This window comes from Anolis sagrei, chromosome 1, assembly GCF_037176765.1.
Source record: "Anolis sagrei isolate rAnoSag1 chromosome 1, rAnoSag1.mat, whole genome shotgun sequence".
Lineage (NCBI taxonomy): Eukaryota > Metazoa > Chordata > Lepidosauria > Squamata > Dactyloidae > Anolis > Anolis sagrei.
The window spans coordinates 322,103,539-322,125,874 of record NC_090021.1 but is presented as its reverse complement, the minus strand read 5'-3'; the positions used below and the strand labels follow the sequence as shown (position 1 = coordinate 322,125,874).

General features: G+C 40.1%; 1 protein-coding gene across 9 annotated transcripts in view; it reads right to left on the bottom strand.

Moving 5' to 3' along the window:
* EVL (Enah/Vasp-like) overlaps positions 1-22,336 on the bottom strand; it is a 220,716-nt gene that overhangs the window by 54,312 nt on the left and 144,068 nt on the right. Inside the window, exon 1 of one of the 9 annotated variants that reach the window (XM_060755559.2) lies at positions 14,368-14,644. The exons of the other annotated variants lie outside the window; for them this stretch is intronic. Within the exon in view, the coding sequence (XP_060611542.2) occupies positions 14,368-14,440 (73 nt within the window). The 5' untranslated portion in view covers positions 14,441-14,644. Of the gene's footprint in view, positions 1-14,367; positions 14,645-22,336 lie in introns of those variants that run through there. 9 annotated transcript variants of the gene reach the window in all.

Sequence of the window (22,336 nt, the reverse complement as noted above, 5' to 3'; positions counted from 1 at the left end):
TATTTTAGTTATAGTACCTGTTTTAATATATTTATAGCTTTAAAGGAGTAATAAAATATAAACCTTATCCACAAAAAAAATTCCATGCGCTGAAAAGCTCATTTAATGTTTGAAATAAAATATGAAATAGATTCACCACCCTGCCGCCAAGGTCTGCACACACCTATACATCAAGATCATACATGTATAAAATATATATGAAGAGACATTTTGAAAAATACAACTAAGTCCTAAAGTACAGCAAAGCAAAGAAGTAACAGCACATTGAGAATGGCAGCAGACACAAAGCAAATATAAGATGACACTGATACCAACAGAATTTCACAGGCAGTAATACAATCTGGTTTCAGAGCATCTTATAATAAAGTCAGGGTTCTCTATGCCTATTCAGACCTTTCCCCTCCAAACAACTGAAACTTATATCGAAATATCCTTGCAGTTCAGTCATCAACCACAAGAAAATATAAATAGATCTCAAAGGGATTCCCAAAGGGAGGTCTTCCAATTCAAAACCCTGCCACTATTCAAATACACAGGGCAAGGAATCAACAATGCCACCCCTTGTAGCAGTGGTTTGAGCCCGAAAGAACATCAAAAAAAGAAGAGGAGAAAATTTCCATCACCTACAAGACATTCTGCACAGGAGGATGCAGTCACACTGACAGAGGCAGAAGCAGTGGCAAATCCATTCCCTGTTAACCATAGTATGGTGGCACTTCTGCTCGGATAAACGTCAACGCTACTCTCTCATGGCCAAGCACATACCTGGCTTCCAACAATGGGCTATGTTACACGCGGTGTAATCCATACCCTTCCGCAGGAGCACAGTGGGCCTCTCCCTTGAATTATTTACTCCAAGGCTGCCTTTCCTAGCCTATCAGGATGGTTTCATTGGAGGGCTAGTTTTCTTAATATAACAGGTTGGCTGGAGAGCAAGGAGAAATATGATCAAAATGGCACCAAGGGCATACAACACAGACTCAGAAGAAAAGCAAGTGGCCATCATTTTCTCACACTCTATGAGTATTTCTGGAAGCAGAATACTAAAAGGTAAAGGTAAATGTTTCCCCTGACATTAAGTCTAGTCATTAGGCCTGGTCAATCCATGGTTCTAAAGTACTTACAAAACTAAAGTTCTGGTGATGAAAATTTCAGAACTCTAAAAAAACTCTCAAAACTTCAATATAAATGGCAGTTCCTAATTAGTTCTATCATAAAAATCACCAATAATGAAATCATAATTAAATTTTGAAAGTTTTGTTAGAGTTCTGACATTTTCACCACCAGAAATTTAGTTTTGTAAGTACTCTAGAACCATTTAGAACCATGGATTGACCAGGCCTACTAGTCATGTCTGACTCTGGGAGGTGGCGCTCATCTCCATTTCTAAGTCAAAGAGCCACCAATTGTCCGTGGACACCTCCACGGTCATGTGGCCACCATGACTGAATGGAGTGCCTTTACCTTCCCGCAGAAGTGATACCTATTGATCTACTTACATTTGCATGTTTTCAAACTGCTAGGTTGGCAGAAGCTGGGCCTAACAGTGGAAGCTCACCCTGCTCCCCGGTTTCAAACCACCAACCTTTTGGTCAGCAAGTTCAGCAGCTCAGCAGTTTAACCCGCTGTGCCACCAGGGGGACCGCAGCAGAATACTAGGATATAATAAGTATTTTATTTATTTATTTATTTACAGTATTTATATTCTGCCCTTCTCACCCCACAGGGGACTCAGAGCGGTTTACAATGCACATATACATGGCAAACATTCAATGCCATTTAGACATATAACATATATAGACAGACAATTTAACATTACAACTTTTCCGGCATCATGAGAGTATGCTCGATTCCGGCCACAGGGGAGTTGCCGCTTCATCGTCCACTTGTGACACCAAGTCCTTTGATGGAGTACTTCCTCATTCTTCTGCACGCTGCTGGGAGGTTTTATGGCATACTAAATTAGCTAAATTAACCTCCCCGCATAAAGCGGTACCTAAATTTCCTACTTGACAGATGCAACTGTCTTTCGGGCTGCACAGATCCACAGAAAGCTAGACTATTAATGGTCGGGAGCTTACTCTGACCCAAGCTGGCTTCGAACTCATGACCTCTCGGTCAGTAGTGATTTAATGCAGCTGGCTACTAACTAGCTGCACCACAGCTCGCAAAGGATGGAATCACTGCACAATGTTTTTCCATTGGAAGCAGACTAATAATGATCAATTTAAACTGGCAGAGAGAAATTGATGTAAAAATTATCCCTCCATATTTTCAAGTTAAACATTTGTGGGTTTGATTATTCACAGATAACTATATTTGCCACTTCTGACAATGCTGCCTTATATGCGACCAAAAAAAATTAATCTCTCTAGCCATTTCTACATCTGCCAGTATGATTTTATGAACAAATTCTGCTGGATGTTGATCATAGAATCATTCTGGAGAAACTAGAAATGCCTAGAGAAATGTTAGGTTAAAAAAAAGAGATGCTAATGTATTCACAATATTTCCTCTTTCACTGGGAGAAATATTTCTCTAACCCCTGAACAAAACAAGCAAATTTTTGCACATATGAATTTTCTGAGAGAAGGCTCAAAACATTAAAAAATGACATTTTGGTCCATTTTTGTGTTTTTTCTTTTTTTATAAAAACACCTCAGGAGGTGGTGGAAAAAATCAAGATACAAATGAATAGATGTAAAATGGGTGGAGGAAATGAAGAATTATTTTCTGTGCAAAACTATCATTTTGTATGCACAGAAAATCATTTTGTATGCTCAAAAAACACATTTTAACATACATTGTCTGAGAGTATGTATATAAACAAGGTTTCACACATATTTTATCAAGCTGCCCTTTTATGATGCTTTTATTAGTTTTGATGCTACTTTCATGTGTTTGTATGCCTCATTTCTCATTAGTTTGTTTTCTGGTATTATTGTTTTTGATTTTTTATACATCATTTTGGGAACTTTTTTGTTATGTAGTAAATATAGTGAAAGGATGTTATATTGAGAAGGGAGCAAGCTTGTTTTCTGTTGGTCCAGACACTAAGACACAGAAAAATTGATTTAAACTACAAGAAAAGAGATTACATTTTAGGAAGAACTTCCTGATGGTAATTCCCAATTCAAGAGAGATATTGACAAGCTGGAATGTGTCCAGAGGAGGGCAACTAAAATGATCAAGGGTCTGGAGAACAAGCCCCATGAGGAGCAGCTTAAGGAGCTGGGCATGTTTAGCCTGAACAAGAGAAGACTGAGAGGAGATATGATAGCCATGTATAAATATGTAAGAGGAAGCCACAGGGAGGAGGAAGCAAGCTTGTTTTCTGCTTCCTTGGAGACTATGACGCGGAACAATGGATTCAAACTACAAGAGAGGAGATTCCATCTGAACATGAGGAAGAACTTCCTGACTGTGAGAGCCGTTCAGCAGTGGAACTCTCTGCCCCGGAGTGTGGTGGAGGCTCCTTCTTTGGAAGCTTTTAAACAGAGGCTGACGGCCATCTGTCAGGGGTGATTTGAATGCAATATTCCTGCTTCTTGGCAGGGGGTTGGACTGGATGGCCCATGAGGTCTCTTCCAACTCTTTGATTCTATGATTTTATGGTAAGATCTGTCCAACCATGGAATAGGTGGCTGTAGAGTTTGGTAGAGGTTTTACAATCAGAGATTGGATGGCCATCTATTAGGAGTGTTTTAACTGTAGATTCCCACGTGAAAAATATGGGGTTGGACTAGATTGCCCTAGGGTACCTCTTCCAACTCGATGAGCCTATTATTCTAATGGCTGTTCTCCATTTTTTCGGTGTGACGCTGCCTTCTTTGTCACAAATAATACATTTATGAATATTGTTTATATCTCCAATATAGTAACGAAAAACCAAAGCGATGTGTTCATCTTCTAATACTGGAATATCCATTTTCTATTTACAAGGAAAGCCAAAAACAAAACAACAGTAAAATCACAAAAGCTGTTGTGTGAAAAATGCAGACATAAAGCTATTTTCTCCTGAAGTTTGTGGACAAGAGAGACAACATAACCAATGAAAAGATTGGGGCAAATATTCAGATTTCTCAATCTCCCTCCCCCTCCTTTCCCTCTCATCCTGCATGACCCCATTCAAATATAAGATCCCCCTTTTTATCATTGTGCACCACCTGCTGTGACCTAGTGAAGACAAGGAGGCTTCACAAGCGGTGGGTTGATTGCGTTAATTGCTTCTGGGCTGAAACCCTTTCCACGGCATCATTAGCAGAGGGACCAAGCAGCTGCCGCAGATAGAGTCCTGATGTCGGAGGGTTGCCTTTGCATCCAAATGGGAGTTGCATTGTTTCCCAGCAAAACCGCTATGAGGCACAGAGGAGGAAAAGGGGGTCAGGAAAGGGAGGGACCACGTGACAGATCGGCCCCACTTCTTGTCTTCCTTTCTACTTAGCTATCACCCAAGTTGAACCTTAGCACATGGCAAGCTGCCTGCTTTAGTTACCAAGTGACCTGAAATTCAGCCTAATCACCTGCAACAGCAACTGACTCTCTGGAGAAACTGGGAAGGTCTGTCTGGTTGCTTGTACAACCTTCAAGAGGGGGAATTTTTTGAAAGAGGCAGAACAGTCTTGTCAATGCTATCTTGGCAGAATGGCCTAAAAATGTCTCTACATCTCCAGGCATCTCATCTTTGCACCCGGCACCTGTATATTTCTTTCCCTTTTATTTTCTGCTTAATGCAGTTGCTTTATTTATTTATTTACTGTTTAAATCTGACATTTCAAAGGGAAGGAGGAAAAACTATATGTGGAAGAAACTGGGCCAGGAGTTTTTTGTTTTGCTTCTCCCTATTTAATCATGCTCTATGAATTAAGCACAATAAAACAGTTTTCCTTCTAATGCTGTATCCAGTTTGTTCATATAGGAAGCGAGACAGGGAAGATAAGAAAAGACAAAAACCTAACATATTCCTCAAATTAAAGCAGTGGCTTATGTTATCCACAGTGTTATGGAAATCAATAATTATAGTACTCCACTGAGTAATGTCTTATCTCCAAGAAGAGGAAATGCTCCCAATGCCCATTTGATCTATATGGGATTGCACTGAAATATCTATCTATCTATTTATTGAAAACATTTATATTTCACCATTCTCACCCCGCAGGGGTCAGGACATAAACTATAAATATACACAAACATTAAAATCATAGTGCTGAACTCTGAGCTGCAAACAGGAATAGGTGATTTCTTGGCTGCAATGTTCAAATCTGGTACACAAGTTGATGTAAAACTAGCTGTAAAATACTTAGAGAATTGCACATTTATATTTTGTTTAAACTCATTGTCCAAATTGTTTAGAACAGTGGTTCTCAACCTTGCTAATGCCGTGACCCCTTAATGCAGTTCCATATGTTGTGGTGACCCCCAACCATATTTTTTTCGTTGCTACTTGATACCTGTCATTTTAGTACTGTTATAAATCATAATGTAAATATCCGATATGCAGGATATATTTTCATTCACTAAATTGAGCATAAATACCCAATATGCCCAAATGTGAATGCTCGTGTGGTTGGGGGGGGGGGAGGATTGATTTTGTAATTTGGGAGTTGTAGTTGCTGGGATTTATAGTTCACCTATAATCAAAAAGCATTCTGAACTCCACCTGCGATGGATTTAAACCAAACTTGGCACAAAGAACTCCCATGATCAACAGAAAACACTGGAAGGGTTTTGTGGGCATTGACCTTGAGTTTGGGAGTTGTAGTTCACCTATATCCAGAGGAGCACTGTGGATTCATGCAATGATAGATCTGGACCAAACTTGGCACGAATACTCAGTATGCCCAAATGTGAACACTGGTAGAGTCTGGGGAAAATAGACCTTGACATTTGGGAGTTGTAGTTGTTGGGATTTATAGTTCACCTACAATCAAAGAGCATTCTGAACTCGCCCAACAATAAAATTGGGTCAATTTTCCCACACAGAATCCTAATGACCACCAAAAAATAATATGTTTTCTGGTGGTCTTTGGCAACCCCTTTGACACCCCCTCGCGACCCCCTCAGGGGTCCCGACCCCCAGGTTGAGAAACAGGACTTGTCACAATACAATAATCAGCAGTTTATTGTACAATAGACAACAAGGTTTTCTGGATATACACCAAGAACACAGACAAACATATAATAGAATGAATTTTGCACTTAGGATTGGATCCCATCTCTGAAATACTTTACTATATATACACATTTTTTTTAAAGTCTGAAATCCAAAGCACCTCTGGACCCACACATTTTGGATAAGAATTATTCAATCTGCACCGATACAGTAAAAATCGCCTCTTCACTGTTTCATTGATGTACTCTGAATCTAAAATTTTAAAAAGAGAAAAAACCCCCCACAATTTTTTGGTTTTGATACGTTCTGAATTACAAAGGATCTCATTCAAGGATGGGAACAGATGTTTCAGCTAGAGTCTGCCTCCAGGAGCAAACCAAGAATGGGCAACTTGGAAGTCCCTGAATAGACTCAGAAGTGGAGTGGGCAGATCAAAAGACAAACTGGCAAAATGGCACTACCTAAAATAATCCTCCACCTTGTGCAATTGTGGAGCAGAACAGACAACTCTGCATCTGTATGCTTGTCCACTATGCCCTGCCTCATATACAGAGGAAGAATTGTTGGAGGCAATGCGGTTTTTGGTCAAAACATATTTAGCTGCTTGTGCTCCTTCTATTTTTACCAGTTTTATACTACTTTACGCAATGCTTTTGATACAAAATAGAACCATAGATTGCAGACAAATAGATATAACAAAACTATGGGATAGAATGGGGAAAATATAAACTAAAGCAACAAACCCTGCAACTCCTAGACATGTTTATTCTTTATGGAGGAGCCTAAAGTTTAGTGCATATTAATTTCCAAAATACTTCCAAGGAAGTATTGTCAAAGAGTATTCACAACATAGCATCTGCACATTCAGAGAACCCAACCTCAAATTCTAGGTTTCCATTGCTCAAGACTTGGATTTAAAGACTAATTCACTGGATACTGAAAGATTGCTTGGTTTGCACCATCAATGCACACAAGGAGTTAAAAGAAAGGAAGAGCCTAACATGTACGAAACACAATTCACTTTTAGCTTTCCAATATTTTGACCTCTGAATGTACCCAGAACCAGAAACTGTACATTTCCTTCAGAAGAGTTTGATAGGATTTAAGTAAAAAAAAATATGATTCCAGCTAAAAAACTTCGTTTCTGGAACTTGTAGTGGTTGAATAGGAGGAAAGCAATGAATGGCAACAGATATATCGCTCTATAAAGCCCCTTTGTCAAATGTTGATTTAAAAGACCCTTTTTCCAGAGAACATATGGGACTCTGAGGGCTCATTGGCACTTTCAATATGGTTCCTTTCCCCCTTATACTTTTATTAATTTCACATTATTCAGCTCTGATCACATCACCAGCTTGATTTAGTTTTCTCGCAGAAAGTCTCATTTTTGTAACACAGGCAAGAAGAAGCCAATCACAAGAATTAAACTTAATACAAGGCTGCCTTTATCAAAACATTAGCCAATCCCTATGGGATATGCATGCTGCCTTTAAATTTAGTGTGTGAACTATTTAGACAAATTCCTTAGGAAAATGCCAGCCAAAAGATTACTGATTCAATACTATCTGGTCCAAGGGTTAATTACCATGTATACACCGTTGTAGAAGTCAAACTCATTTTTAGTCTAGGGCAGGTTTTGGGACAAAAATATGGGTTTTGCTTTGAACTACGGATAAGTCAAGAGTAAGGGGCATGTAAAATAGTATTTTCCTCCCTTTTAAAAATGCATAGAGATTAGGAAGAGCCAAAGGGAAGGAGACTATCTGTTTACTTGAGGGGTTACAAAGGGGGATGGGGGTCAGTGTTTCATATAAGGTCCCTTTTCCAATATTGACACATATATAACTCTACCAAGTTTTTTTAGAATCATCTGGTGCCAAAATTTTCAGTTTACACATGAGTATTTACAGCTAATAACACAGCCCTGTGTTTGCTCAGATAAGCCATATTTATCACCTAGTTTCGGTAAAAACATGAGAAAATGCATCCAGATGGAAAATTATGTTAGCTTATTCTAATGCTGTTTTTCTCGTTTTGGAACTGGATTGTTAAGACACAGCGGGATGAAGTTAGGAATAATCACTGGAAAGGAGTAAAGATGCTAAGCAGTTGTCCTAAAAATAAGCAGCGCATGACCTTTGAAAAATAGTGCAACCACAAACAATTCTGAGTCTAATTAAAGTTTGTGTAAACTACTTGCAAGCAGTAATGCCAGGCTTTTAAATAGCTGCTCAATGGATAGTCGTATCTCCCGCTCTTTGTTCCATTATCCTCTTCAGCTCCAATTTCTTTTTTTGCCTTTTTAATTAATTTAATAAGTGCAATTAATTCTATGGAATGCTTAATTACTTTTTGTATGTGACTATTTAAGGTTCCATGTGAATTTTATCTGCATTTCTTTTAATTTTTGTAGGATACATTCAGTTCCAGCTTGGAGGAAAAATAGAATATAACTGAGATGAAGGTGGAATACAAGTGAGAGAGGCAGACATAGTAAAGAGGATTGAGGAACTATTTACATAAATCCTATTCACGTAAATGTTCTGTTTCTAGTTGGGATCAACATTGAATTTAGTCCCAACATATCTCCTTTATTCTGGAACTTGTAGTGGTTGAATGGGAGAAAAATGGAACTTGGGACCAAATTAGATACTGAGTGAAATTATAGTTCCATGGAAAGATCACTAGCTCATGAGGTTTGCTGCAACTCAGAATTTCTATTATATAAATATCAGCTGTTGGGAGGTCTGAGCACCATCAAATCACAGTAGATGCAGAGAGGTGGCTCCCGTCAACCATCCCTGTCATAGTCCTGACAAAAATCAAAATTATTATTGCATTTCAATGGAAGCTCTCATTAGAGTCAATGGAAACTTACTTGGAGATGCAAGCAATAGCCTCAGGGGACTAGTTCTTCTTGGAACTGTGACGGAGATATAACAAGTTAAAATTCCCTCTTCACATCAACCCTTAGCTATACTGGCTTACCCATGGCTTAAAAAACCCCACCCCAAAACAGGGACACTAATTGCATTCATATAATAAAGTGCTGTGGGCTATATTTCAGAAGAAGAACTAGCAAACTTCCTCTGAGTATTCCTTGTCTCAGAAAATCCTATGAGATTCATGGGGTCACCATAAGCCGACAGGCAACTTGAAAGCATATATGTACATACTGTAGAATTACTGTCACTTCCAATTTGGCCCTAAAACTTAAGAGGAATCAAAGAGTTTGGTATGAAACTTAAGGTTGGGTGTACGTGATGTCCATGCTCACTGTGCTTTTTGCTGAGATGGATGTTAAAGGTTTTTAAGCAAGTAGGACTTTTGTTTCTTTGCAACATGGCAATGTTATTCTTACAAACTTATCATTCTTTACTGCCATTATTTAACATTTATTGTGGCATCAGGCATTGTGGCATCATGAGCCTATCACCACAAGACAGGACAGAGCCACAGGGGTTGGTTGCCCCCTAAAGTGTCCTCCACATCTAATAAACCTACTTCTTAATGCCAAGTCAGTATATGGAAAACAGCCAAAACTGGGAACCTTATCCTGGATGAGTATGTTGATCTAGATTATATTACTGGGACCTCAAGGGAAGGAGGGGCAAAGGGTGTTAACCTCTAACAACTTTGTCCAGCTGAGTTCTCTTTGAACCAGCTCACAGCAAAGGGAAGCCGAGTTATGGGATTCTTCTCTTTTACAAGGTGCTTTATTCCAGTCTGCTGGGTCTCTGAATGTGTATATTTGAAAGCTGATGAGACACATTGTGGTCTAGTGGTTTAAATAACAGATGGGAGGCCGGTGTGTGAAGAATCTTGCTCTGCCATGCCACACCCTTACAACATTGTCGTCTAAAACAATCTCGCCAAGAAAACCCTGTATCAGGTTCACCATAACCTGAAAATGATTTGAAGACACATAGCAATAACATGGCTGATCAGGATACAATAAAATTTCCATGGGCATACTTCGGCTCTGCTGATCTACTTTTAATATATATGTGTTATGGCGACAATTTTTATGCTAATATTGTTTTGTTAATCTTATGGTTATGTTGTTTACTCTGTATGTATTGATGATGTTATTTGGAAACTGCTCTGAGTCCCCTCGGGGAGATAGAGCAGTATATAAATAAAGTTTTATTTTATTGTATTGTCGAAGGCTTTCATGGCTGGAATCACTGGTTTGTTGTAGGTTTTTTTTCGAACTATATGGCCATGTTCTATGGCAGGGGTCCTCAAACTAAGACCCGGGGATTGGATACAGTTTCCAAGGTCATTTACCCGGCCCTTGCTCAGGGTCAACCTAAGTCTGAAATGATTTGAAAGTACACAAAAACAATGATCCTATCTCATCAGCCAAAAGCAGGCCAACACTTCACATTGAAATACTAATAAGTTTATATTTGTTAAAATTGTTTTTCATTTTAATTATTGTATTGTTTTAACATGTTTTTGCACTACGAATAAGATATGGGAAGCGTGCATAGGAATTCATTCATGTTTTTCTTCTTCTTCAAATTATAATCTGGCCCTCCAACAGTTTACGGGACTGTGACCTGGCCCTCCGTTTAAAAAGTTTGAGGACCCCTGTTAAAGAGGCATTTTTTCCTCTCTTTATCATCATCATCATCATTATATCAAAAGCCTCCCTTCTTGAGCTGCCTGAGTTTATCTCAGAAATGGCATTTGGAGTCATAGAATCATAGTGTTGGATGAGCCCTCGTGGGCCATCCAGTCCAACCCCCTGTTAAGAAGCAGGAAAAAGGCATTCAAATCACCCCCATCAGATTGCTATCCAGCCTCTGCTTAAAAGCCTCCAAAGAAAGAGCCTCCACAACACTCTGGGGCAGAGAGTTCCACTGCTGAACAGCTCTCCCTCACAGTTATTAAGTTCTTCCTCATGTTCTGGTGGAATCTCCTTCCCTGTAGTTTGAGCTATTGTTCTGCATCCTAGTCTCCAGGGCAGCAGCAAACAAGCCTGCTCTCTCCTCCCAATGACTTCCCCTAACATATTTATACATGACGATCATGTCTCCTCTCAGCCTTCTCTTCTGCAGGCTAAACATGCACTGGCCTTCAATATCAATGCCGAGACAACTCTGTTGGGAGTGAGTTCCCTCCTGTTCCCTCCCAAGCTGTCTTGCTCAGTCACATGGCAGGGATCACAAAGCAAGCATCCCAGAGGACAAATGCAATTTTCCTGTTTCTTGTTTTTGTTTTTTTGAGAGGGGGAAGTGGGTACTGAGAGTAACAACAACAACAACAACACTTTTTTTGTATTCCGCCCTATCTCTCAGAGGGGACTTAGAGCAGATTCCAGCATATATACAGACACAGGTAAACATTCAATATCTTTGAAAAACACAATGAAGAACAAATACACATAGGCAAATGCTTCCCCTTTCATCTCCAGCTCTGGAAGCGGTGCTCATCTCAAGGTCTGGGGGAGGTGCTCATCTCCATTTCCAAGCCAAGGAGCCTGCGTTGTCTGTAGACGCCTCCTGGTCACATAGCCAGCATGACTTTGTAGGGCGCCCTTTTATGTTCCTGCCAAGGCAATACCTACTCACACATGTTCATGTTTTTGAACTACTAGATTAGCACGAGCTTGTGCTGACAGCAAGGGCTCACCCCATCTCGCAGATCTACTCACATGTTCATGTTTTTGAACTACTAGATTAGCACGAGCTTGTGCTGACAGCAGGGACTCACCCCGTCTCGCAGATTCAAACTGCCAACCATCAAGTTTGCAAGCTCAGCAGCTCAATGGTTTAACCCGTTGTGCCACCGCACCCCGCTCCCCAGGTTGCCTGGGCCCAGGTAGCGTGAAATGACTGTCAGGGCCCCAGATTCCACATAGGCGTCTTGAATGAGTGGCTGCACTATCCCAACACAGGGGAAGGTCCAAATCTTGCTACCTTGGCTTAGCCCGCTTCAGCTAGCATGTGTTGTATGGACACATGCAGGCTGATTTCCGCACCACATTGAATAGCAGGGTAGAACCACCCCAAGTATCTCTCCTTTGGAGGCACAACTCATGTTGTCAACCCAGAAAGTCTAGCTTATAACCTCTGTTTTCAATTTCTATGCTTCACAAGATCATAATCTGTATTGTTATTTGCTGTCAGTTCACTCTGTTCACTGAAGGAACCCATCCAACATTTCGTGCATGGAAAGGTGAGTTATTGTGACTAATAAGACCTCTATTTTCCAGTGGTGATTAATTTTTGCTCTTACTACATTTCAAATAACGCAGAATAATAGTCCCTGGAGTGGAGAAGCAACCCATACACTTGGCAAATGAGTCATCCATCCCTTGGGCCTCATTCAGACTGAAAGATACTCTGTGAAGTTCATCACATGGCATAAGTATTCTGAAAAGCTACGACGGACTAGAAGGGTCAGCTGACTCATAGCATACATGTATAAAAAGAGTTCTGTCCATTTTAAAGTAGGTCACATATAACAAAGAGTTTATATAGTAGGCAAAGAGAAAACTTTCCAGTTACTTCAGGCTTCAACGTTACTTCTGTTATCCCTGCAAAGATCGGGGTGGGGTGGGGATAATTTACAATCCAAGTTAACCTCAAGTAGCCAGAAGCTATCTCAGCTTCAGAGGGCTGTAAATCCTAAATAACTCAGCTGAGTCCACCATACTTTACTCTTGCAACTAATGATGTAGCAGAAAGACAGAATAAAATAGCAAACAGCCTTGTTATCAAGAAATCATTCTGTTTTGAGGCACATTATAGTGAATGTCTCACAATACAATATCTCTGCAACAAATTGGTTTTACAAGACAATTCTAAGCATGTTACTTAGGAGAAGCCTGTCTGGGATTTGCCCGTAGGAAAGAGTATATAGGTGTGTAGCCCTTTAAATTCTAATACCACTTGTTTCCTTCCAGATATTGTGACACATAACAGTATTTGAAAAAATTAACAAGCTCTCCTGCTAGAGTAGGTATGGGCAAACTACTGTCCTCCAGGTGTTTTGGACTTCAACTCCCACAATTCCTAACAGCCGGTAGGCTGTTAGGAATTGTGAGAGTTGAAGTCCAAAACACCTGGAGGGCCGAAGTTTGCTTGTGAAATTACTTGAAATAAGTAATTCTTTCCCATTACTTGTAAATTCTAAAAAGTACCTCACTAACAACACCCATAACAATGTGGTCACCTACACTATGCATTATATTTCATGATACTTTAAATGACTGCCACAGTATAAGAATGGAATTAGAAACAGGAATACTGCTGTCAAATTATGTAAACAGTCCCTTAAGAATGAACATTTAAAAGAAACCAATACATTTTATTCATCACAGTCTTCTCTCATTCTTATTTCCTAATTCCCAAGTATCTACAGAAATACTCGCAGGAACACTTCAGCAAGCGAGAGTCCAAAAGTGGCAGGCTAAAACCTGGAACCTCAACCCATGGCCGATACCGAATGAGAGACAACTCCCTGGGCACACAGAATACTGGGCGACTTGGAAGATGCTTGAAGGCACCACGAGATGCAGATCCTACCTTAAAAAATGGGGCCACAAAGTGGAGTCCATGACATGCGAGTGTGGAGAAGAACAAACCGCAAACCACCTATTACAATGCAGTCTGAGCCCTACCACATGCACAATGGAGGACCTTCTTATAGCAACGTCAGAGGCACTCCAAGTGGCCAGCTACTGGTAAAAGAACATTTAGTATAAAACCAAGTTTTTTAAACTTTGTGTTTTTAAAATACATTACAACTGTACCCTCCGTTTGTTTCTGATACGATAAATAAATTTCCCAATTCTTATTTTCTTGCTTTTGGAACATAATGTCACATTTTCATTATTATCCAAAAATCATGTGTGATTGATATCTAGTAAGAAAATAACATGTAATTCTGCCTGAGCAGAATTGCGATCCATCCCGTTATTCTTTTTTGCTTTCACTCTGCACCTCTGTCATTTTAAACTGAAATATTGTTATTCTTGGTTATTATTATAGAAGAGTGACTCTATGAAGCAGTCAGCTGTAACCTTGTTACACAAGAAGCAAATAAAATTGTGACAGCTAAACTCTCAGAAGCGTGGGCTCAAAAAGCCCCTGTTACTGTTTTCCTTCAAAGATTTCAAATACACAATCATGCGTGTGCACAAAAACTCTCAAAAAAGTGCTGAGCTGTTGCAGCTCATTGGAGGGCAACGCGAGGGCCTTGCATGACTTGCAAAGTCCCAAGGAGTTGAAGTCCGTACTTACAGCGTGTACTGAGGCTGATTGTGGCCCAGCTTACTCCTTTCAGATGACCGTGCCGAGTCCGCCGGACTGGCATTTTAAACAAATCGAGTTACTTCCCACGTTGCAACATGAAGAGTTCCAGTTTAAACAATCCCTCCGATTGATTTCTGCATGAGGCATAGAGGATATTGTCTCCAAACGACACATCCGGAAGAGGGGCTTGTTGCTAAACAGCCACAGAACCAGTCTCCAACATAACAAGGAAAATCCCTTGTGCAGGAAAAAATACCCCTCCAGGAGTGGGGTGGAGGAAAAAAAAGGAGGGGACAGGAGAGAGCGAAAGAGAGAAGAGTAAACCTGAAATGCAGCCAATAACCCTAAAGACTCCTTGGGATATTTTGGACCTAAAAGCCCTCCAATCAGAGCTGCCGTGGCAGGGGAAAAGAACACATGCCTCCCTCGACCATATATGTCTTAGATTAGGCAGACTTTGGAAGGACTGAAACAGGAGATGCGTCTTTGAGACCCATCAACCGGCATCACATGTCACTTGTCAACACGAAATACAGCAGGGTTTCGAGATCCCACTTTGCAAAGCAGGATTCGACTTTGAAAGAGCACGCACTGAGCTTGAGAAAGAAAATTAAAGATGTCTAGACACTATAAACAACCTGTTTCATTTAAAGGAAAGGAAAGGGAGAAACTAATGTTTTGCTAAAGCTGCCAACTCTGCTAAGTTAGAAATATTATTAGCTTTGTATCAGAGGATAAACAAGGAAACTGGCAAGAGGACCAGTTAGCTCAGAGACAGTTGCTGGAGTGGAGGCGGAAAATTAAGAATTCAAAACTCATTCCTGAGAATTTGGTCTTCATTGCCAGATCCCCTTGGCCTAAGCACTTAACTCCCAGGCAAATTTTAATGAGATTAATCACAATTAATCTGCAGAAGGAAAGAAGTGTTCCAAATTGACAGATGTTCTAAAGGCTGGATATTAGTGGAAGAGTTGGCACAGAGGTTTGAAATGCTGTCCCCAACATTGCTCAATCCGTTTTTATTATTTAAATTGCCAGTTTTTGGTGCAATATTTCACCAACACAGAGGACAATTTTTAAAAATCAGCATACAAAAATGAACAATGCACCCTCCTTAAATTAATGGAACTGCCTGAGAACAAAAATCACTAGGGCTTCTGAAAACATCTGATTTTTAATGAAAAATATATCAAGACACTCTATTATAATAGATCCTCGGACACTTAAATGCTCCATATTACAGCAGGGACAGAGTTCTGCAAAAAGTGGAAGGAGATCTTATGAAATGGTTTTAGTGTATTATAGCCTTTTAATCCGGTTTTGTTAATCTCGTGGGAAAGCGTGACTTGCAGGACTAATCAACCCTATGTCCCTTGGGTAATGTAAGAATCTTCAGTCTATATTTAAGGGAAACATGTTTTGCATATATTTCAATATATTTGCATATATTTGCATATATTTCAATGTAAATATCCATGCATACATATGTGAAAAATGACATGGATAGACACTTTCAGCCCAATATGAGAAGGGTCATGAGAGGTGCATTCAAGTAGTGAGTGGGGAAAATGACATGGATAGACACTTTCAGCCCAATATGAGAAGGGTCATGAGAGGTGCATTCAAGTAGTGAGTGGGGAAAAGCAATGTTGGCGGAGATAGATTTTTTTTAGTTTTTTAAATAATTTGTCTCACTGCAACGGGTCTCTGGCTTGCAAAACTCTTCACTTTGCAAATCCCAGCTCCCATTCAAGGCATAATCTTCTGAGTCTCCACAGGAAGCTATAGAATGAATGGGCTATTCTTACATACAGTAAGATCACTGTAACTGTGGATCCGATATCAATGGTTTCGCTTAATCATTTTTCTCTAGGCATTTGATAGGTTCTCAGGGCCATTTTATGACATATTTCCCCCGGACGCTGCCACAGAGTTGCCTTGGAGGATCTGGGAAATTCCTAGAACAAATACCTCTCCAAGAATCTTTAGATCCTCTGATGCACCTTAAGATATGCTGGGATCAGAAGTGAGGAAATTAAATGGCATGCATTCATATCAGTGTTTCACATAATGGGAGATGTATTGGATGTCACTGCATAATAGTCATTTTGAAATTCCTTTTTTTAGTAAAAAAAAAAAGGGGGGGTGCGACTATTATGCAATGAAAGAAAATGGTGTTTGGTTTTGTTTTTGTTATTTTTAAGTATTACCTCTGATACAAAGAGGTGGAAGGAGGGTGAGCTCATTCCAGATACTTTTGTTTAAACTAACTTTGAAGGAAGAAGAGACAACTCTAGTTTGTTTTTGTTTTGTTTAAAACCATCTGTGATGATTACGAAGGGAAAGGAGGAAAAACCATTTTGGGACCCAAAAAGGGGAGTGAGATTGTTGGGGAATCCGAACTGTAAGGCTCAAATATAACCCTCAGTTGGAGTGATTCCACTATAAATATAGCAGAATACTAGAAATAAACTCCGTAACCAACAGAAACTTACATGTGTTAAGCCAGGAGAAACTTCAATTCAACAGGATAGCACAAGATTGCAGAGTCAGAACTTTATTTATTTATTTATTTATTTACTTACTTTGCTTGTATACCGCAGTTTCTCAGCCCGTAGGCGACTCAAGGCGGTTCACAACAAGAGCAAAAAGTCAATCCAACAACATACAAAATTTAGATTAAAACTTTAGATTAAAAAACATTTATTCAAGAAAAGAAATACATTCCAAATAGAAAAGTTAACTAGCTTACTAAATCTCATCTTCTAAGAAATGTGAAAAGGTTAAAAAGTCAAAATATCCATGCAACTACATTTTGCCTTGAGAGAGAGAGGCAAAATGTGCTTTCACTGGAAGGAAGAAAAGTCAGGGGGAAAAAACAATGGAGGCTGACCACATGGCCAAGCCCAGGGCAATCAAAATACCTTTAAAAAGGAAGTGACCTGATAGAGATTATATTGCTACATCTTCAAAGGAGGAGGAGATAGTGGAAAGAAGGAGTAAAAAACAAAGCCCCTTCTGGTATAAGCATACACAGGAATGTGGAGGGAGGTATCCCTCACTTTAATCCTATCTCCAGTTACTCATTGAGAACTGGAGACTTGATGACACAAGACACTTCTGCAGTACAGGGATGAAACCCAACAGAGATCATTATGCGGTGTTGACAAATATGAGATGAAATACAGTTCCCTCCACAGATATGGGAGTCTAACTGTAAGCTGCCCTGAGTCCCTTTTGGAAGATGGTGGTGGGATATAAACAAAATTGTTGTTGTTGTTGTTGTTGTTAAGTTATTAACTGTACTGCAGGGCTTCATGCATTATTCTAGTAATTCAGAAAAGAGTACTTTTGTTCCATGCTCACATTTATAGTGAGTCAAGAACTACTAAAAATGAGGGGAAGCATGGGTAAGTAGACTTATCTGGAGAACCCAATTTCAAGCTAGGTGACAAAAGACAAGGAGCACAGAAAAGGAATAATACGTGTAAGCACCATGCACTGAGGTCAATACAAGTTGTGACCTGATTTTATTCCTCAATGAATTATCTGGGTCTTCACTGGAGCTCTCTGACCCAATTCACCCCGAGAGCTGCAAATGATTCACTCAGCACTCTCCACGCAACCATGAATAAGACAAGATTTCTGTAAGCAAGAAGGGAAGAATGAAGCACAGAAACAGAGATTCACTGGATGCTTGATTACCCTTACAGAACTCTAACACAGTTACCTAGTTCTGAAGCCACAGTTGAAAAGAGCTCATTAAGTCTCAGACATTAACAATTTATGCAAAAAAATCCAGTCTTCCTTTTATGTCTGGAGATCATTTTTCCCTTCATACTTCAAAATAATTAAATGTTCTTGTATTTGAATGTGACCTGTATTATGTTTGGCATAAAATAGCTTTTGCGGTATCATTCAGGAAGGAAAAATAGTTACACAATGTACACTTCAGTGTCTTACAGAAAAATGTACAAGCCTTAGACTCAAGATTTAGGGAATTTGGTCCATTGCAGACTTGGGAAGTCAGACTTGGCCACGGTGGTCCACGCTCTCGTTACATCCAGGATAGACTACTGCAACACACTCTACATGGGGTTGCCTTTGAAGACTGCTCAGAAGCTTCAAATAGTCCAATGAGAAGCAGCCAAGTTAATGACTGGGGCGGCATACAGGGAGCATACAACTCCCATGTTATGCCAGCTCCACTGGCTGCCAGTTTGCTACCAGGCACAATTCAAAGCCCCAAATGGCCCCGGCCCAATTTACCTGTCCAAACGCATCTCCCCCTATGAACCATCATGGAGATTATGATCCTCCAGGAAGGCCCTGCTCTCCATCTTGCCATTGTCACAGGTGCGATTGGTGGGGATGAGACACAGGACCTTCTCGGCGATTGCTCCCCGGCTATGGAACTCCCTTCCTGGTGAGATCAGGTCGGCCCCCTCCCTCCTGTCCTTCAGAAGGTTGGTAAAAACTTGGCTGTGGGACCAAGCCTTTGGAACAGGGCAGTAAAGCAGCAATAGGAAAGATTACCAGGCCAATTAGATTTGACGCCGATGACCAAGACGGTTTTAAATGGTGTATTTTAATATTGAGATAAATGTTTTTAATGTTTGTGTATGTGTATATGAATTCTTTTCCCGGCATTAAATGTTTGCCGTATATATGCTGTGCTCCGCCCTGAGTCCCCTTCGGGGTGAGAAGGGCGGAATGTAAATGGTTCAAATAAATAAATAAATAAATTTCAGTCTAATGAAATTATGTTACTTTAATGAACCCTTCAGTCTGTTGTGCTTTACTAAATAGGATTTATAACAAAATGTTACAATGTATAGTAATCTTGCTTCAGCCACCAGCTACTCTCTCTTGTCTTGTTTACAGTCTGGCCATGTCTTACGGTAGTTGTCATTAATGGCTATAAGAGCCCCCGGTGGCACAGTGCTTTAGACCCTTGTGCTGGCAGGACTGAAGACTAACAGATCACAGGTTCGAATTCAGGGAGTGCTTGGATGAGCTTCCTCTGTCAGCTCCGGCTCCCCATACTGGGACATGAGAGAAGCCTCCCACAAGGATGGTAAAACATCAAAACATCCGGGCGTCCCCTGGGCAACGTCCTTGAAGACAGCCAATTCTCTCACACCAGAAGCGATTTGCCATTTCTCAAGTTGCTCCTGACAAATACACACACACACACACACACACAAAACTATAGGCTATTGGGCGTTGTTCTGAGTTTTAAGTTGTTGTTTTTATATGCTATATGTTTTACTTTATTGTATTGTATTTTTTATGCTCTGTTTTAGGCACTTTGTGCCATATATAATCCCCCTGAGTCCCTTCGGGGAGATGGAGGAGGGGTACAAGCATAAAGTTATTATTATTATTGTTGTTGCTGTTGTTGCTATTATTATTATTATTATTAATAATAATAATAATAATAATAATAATGGGGACAAAATCCGAGATGTGCCTAAGACTGTGGCCACCTACTATCATTTGGAAGATAATTCCAGAGGGTTGGTGCCGTGACACTAAATATGCTCCATTGTTTGAACTGAGCGGGTGAAATTCAGGGATTGCAACATTTACCAGGTTCTTGGGAAGGTGCTCCAGGAGCCATGAGACATATCAGATCACCCCTCCAAGGCAAGAGAAAGGTTCACCTTTCAAAGGGGGAAATCCAACCTTGCAGACCTTCTTATCAGCTGCCATGGAAACTTTTGCAACCTCTGCCTTTTAAACAGAATACTGCCCTGCTGTCAGGGGAGGCAAGATTGGGGGGAGGGTATCGTTTCTTACATAGAGGTATCACAATACACACACAGTCTTCCAACAGTTAAAAAAAATAAATATATGAATACAGAGTGTAGGAAAAATATTGTGCTTGTCTTCACCTTTTGACCCAGCAAAAGCTGGACCAACTTCTAGCTAAAGCAATTCTTACACCTTTGAAACCTCATCCCCATTTTACATACCAATAGATTCCCTCTGTTCTGGGTTCAGTGCTTCTTAACCCAACTTAACTGGCAGGGAACCTTCCTCCCCCAAAATATGCCATATTGGGTAAAGATATAAATGAATAAAATAATAATCACCACCATCACCAGCACTGCATTCCACTAGACTTCATTCCTTCGGTTTCATATTCGAGTGGAAATGTCACTGATGCTGTATTAAATCTTTACCAAAAAGAAATGTTTTCAAAATGTATTTATATCATATGTTTCCCCTGATTTGAGATCCACAGTGGCTAAATTAGTTATCCAAAGCCGGAATTTGTTGTTGTGTGCCTTCAAGTAATTTCAACTTATGAAGTACATGATTTTAATATGTTGTAAGCCACTTTGGGTCCCGTGAAGGAGAAAAGCGGGATATAAATAAAGAATTATTATTGTTATAGTTTTCTGAGGCTAAGAGTATGTTACCTGCCCAAACCAAAGCAGTGGGTTGTCATGACCAAGACAAGGGGGAGGTTCTGGGTGGGATTTGTAGGTGGATTGTGTGTTTTAAAAGGTATTTTTAATTGTATTTATTATATTTTTGCTGTATAATTTAATTATGTGTGTGTGTTTTTTTTAATTGAACTCACTTTGTTTTAAATTATGACCAAAGTGTGTGGTTGTTAGTTGCCTTGAGTCCCCATGAGGATAAAGATGGGGTATAAATAAAGTAAATAAATAAAAAAAAAACTGTTTTCCTCCCAAGAAAATAAATAGGACCCAAACATGTCTATTAAACTGAGACCTAATCCAGACCTAATCCAGACAAGACAGAGGTCCTCCTGGTCAGTCGAGAGGCCAATTGGGGTATAGAGTGGCAACCTGTGTTTGACGGGGTTACACTCCTCCTCTCGGTCCCACCTCCGTCCCAAGCACAGTTGGTGGGGATGAGGGAGAGGGCCTTCTCGGTAGTGACCCCTCAGTGCTGAAATGCCCTCCCCAGAGAAATTAGATTAGTCCTCACAATTCAATGTCACTACAAACAAGATATATATGCTGGATTTCGTGTCACAAAATCACAAGTCAAACACTTCCCAAGTGTCTAGGATTATGTGATGCATTTTCACATGATGTGCACACATCCAAGTAAGGTGGGTTTTCTTTGCAGTTGAAAGGGTGATTTTGTCAATGTATATATTTTCCTAATGCTGGCTGAGATCTTTTGGCACGGCACCCAGTGTGCCGATGACCACTGGAACCACCTCTACTGATTTATGCCAAAGCTTTTGCAGTTCGATTTTGAGGTCCTGTTGATTTTCGTCAATTCGGCTTTTACCTGGTATGGCGACATCAATAATCCAAACTTTTTTCTTTTCTACAATCGTGATGTCATGTGTATTGTGTTCCAAAACTTTGTCAGTCTGGATTCGAAAGTCCTACAGTATTTTTTGTGTGTTCTTTACTACTGGCAGGTGGTACTTGTGAATCATTTGGGCCACATAGTTGTTCCAGTGAATCATTTGGGCCACATTGTTGTTGTTGTTGTTGTTGTTGTTATGTTTGATTGGATTGTGCTCAGATTGTGCTCAGTGTTTGTTTTGTCTTTGAAAAACTAACTAATTTAATTATTCCCATACAAGACAATACAATACACATAGTAGACCTACTAAAGGGTGGTTCATGGATCAATTGTTATGGGGCACTACATTCACTCTTGGATTTAAAGCTGCTGGAATGTATGAGAGATCTTCCAGCACAAGTGCTAAATCTCTGCTAGAAACAGGATCCAGAATGCTGATGGCTCCTGGGCAATCCGGGTGCAGCTCGGGGAGGAGGGGACATAAAAAATGAGAATGGATTCACCACCCCATGGCAATGGATCCACCAGCTGCCCTTGGATCGACTCTCTCTGTAAATAAACACATCATACCGAACACCATACCAAAACTAATGGGAACAGACAGATCTGTGCCTGTGAGCAATGTGATTGGAAGGCGTTCCCGTCTAAGTCACAA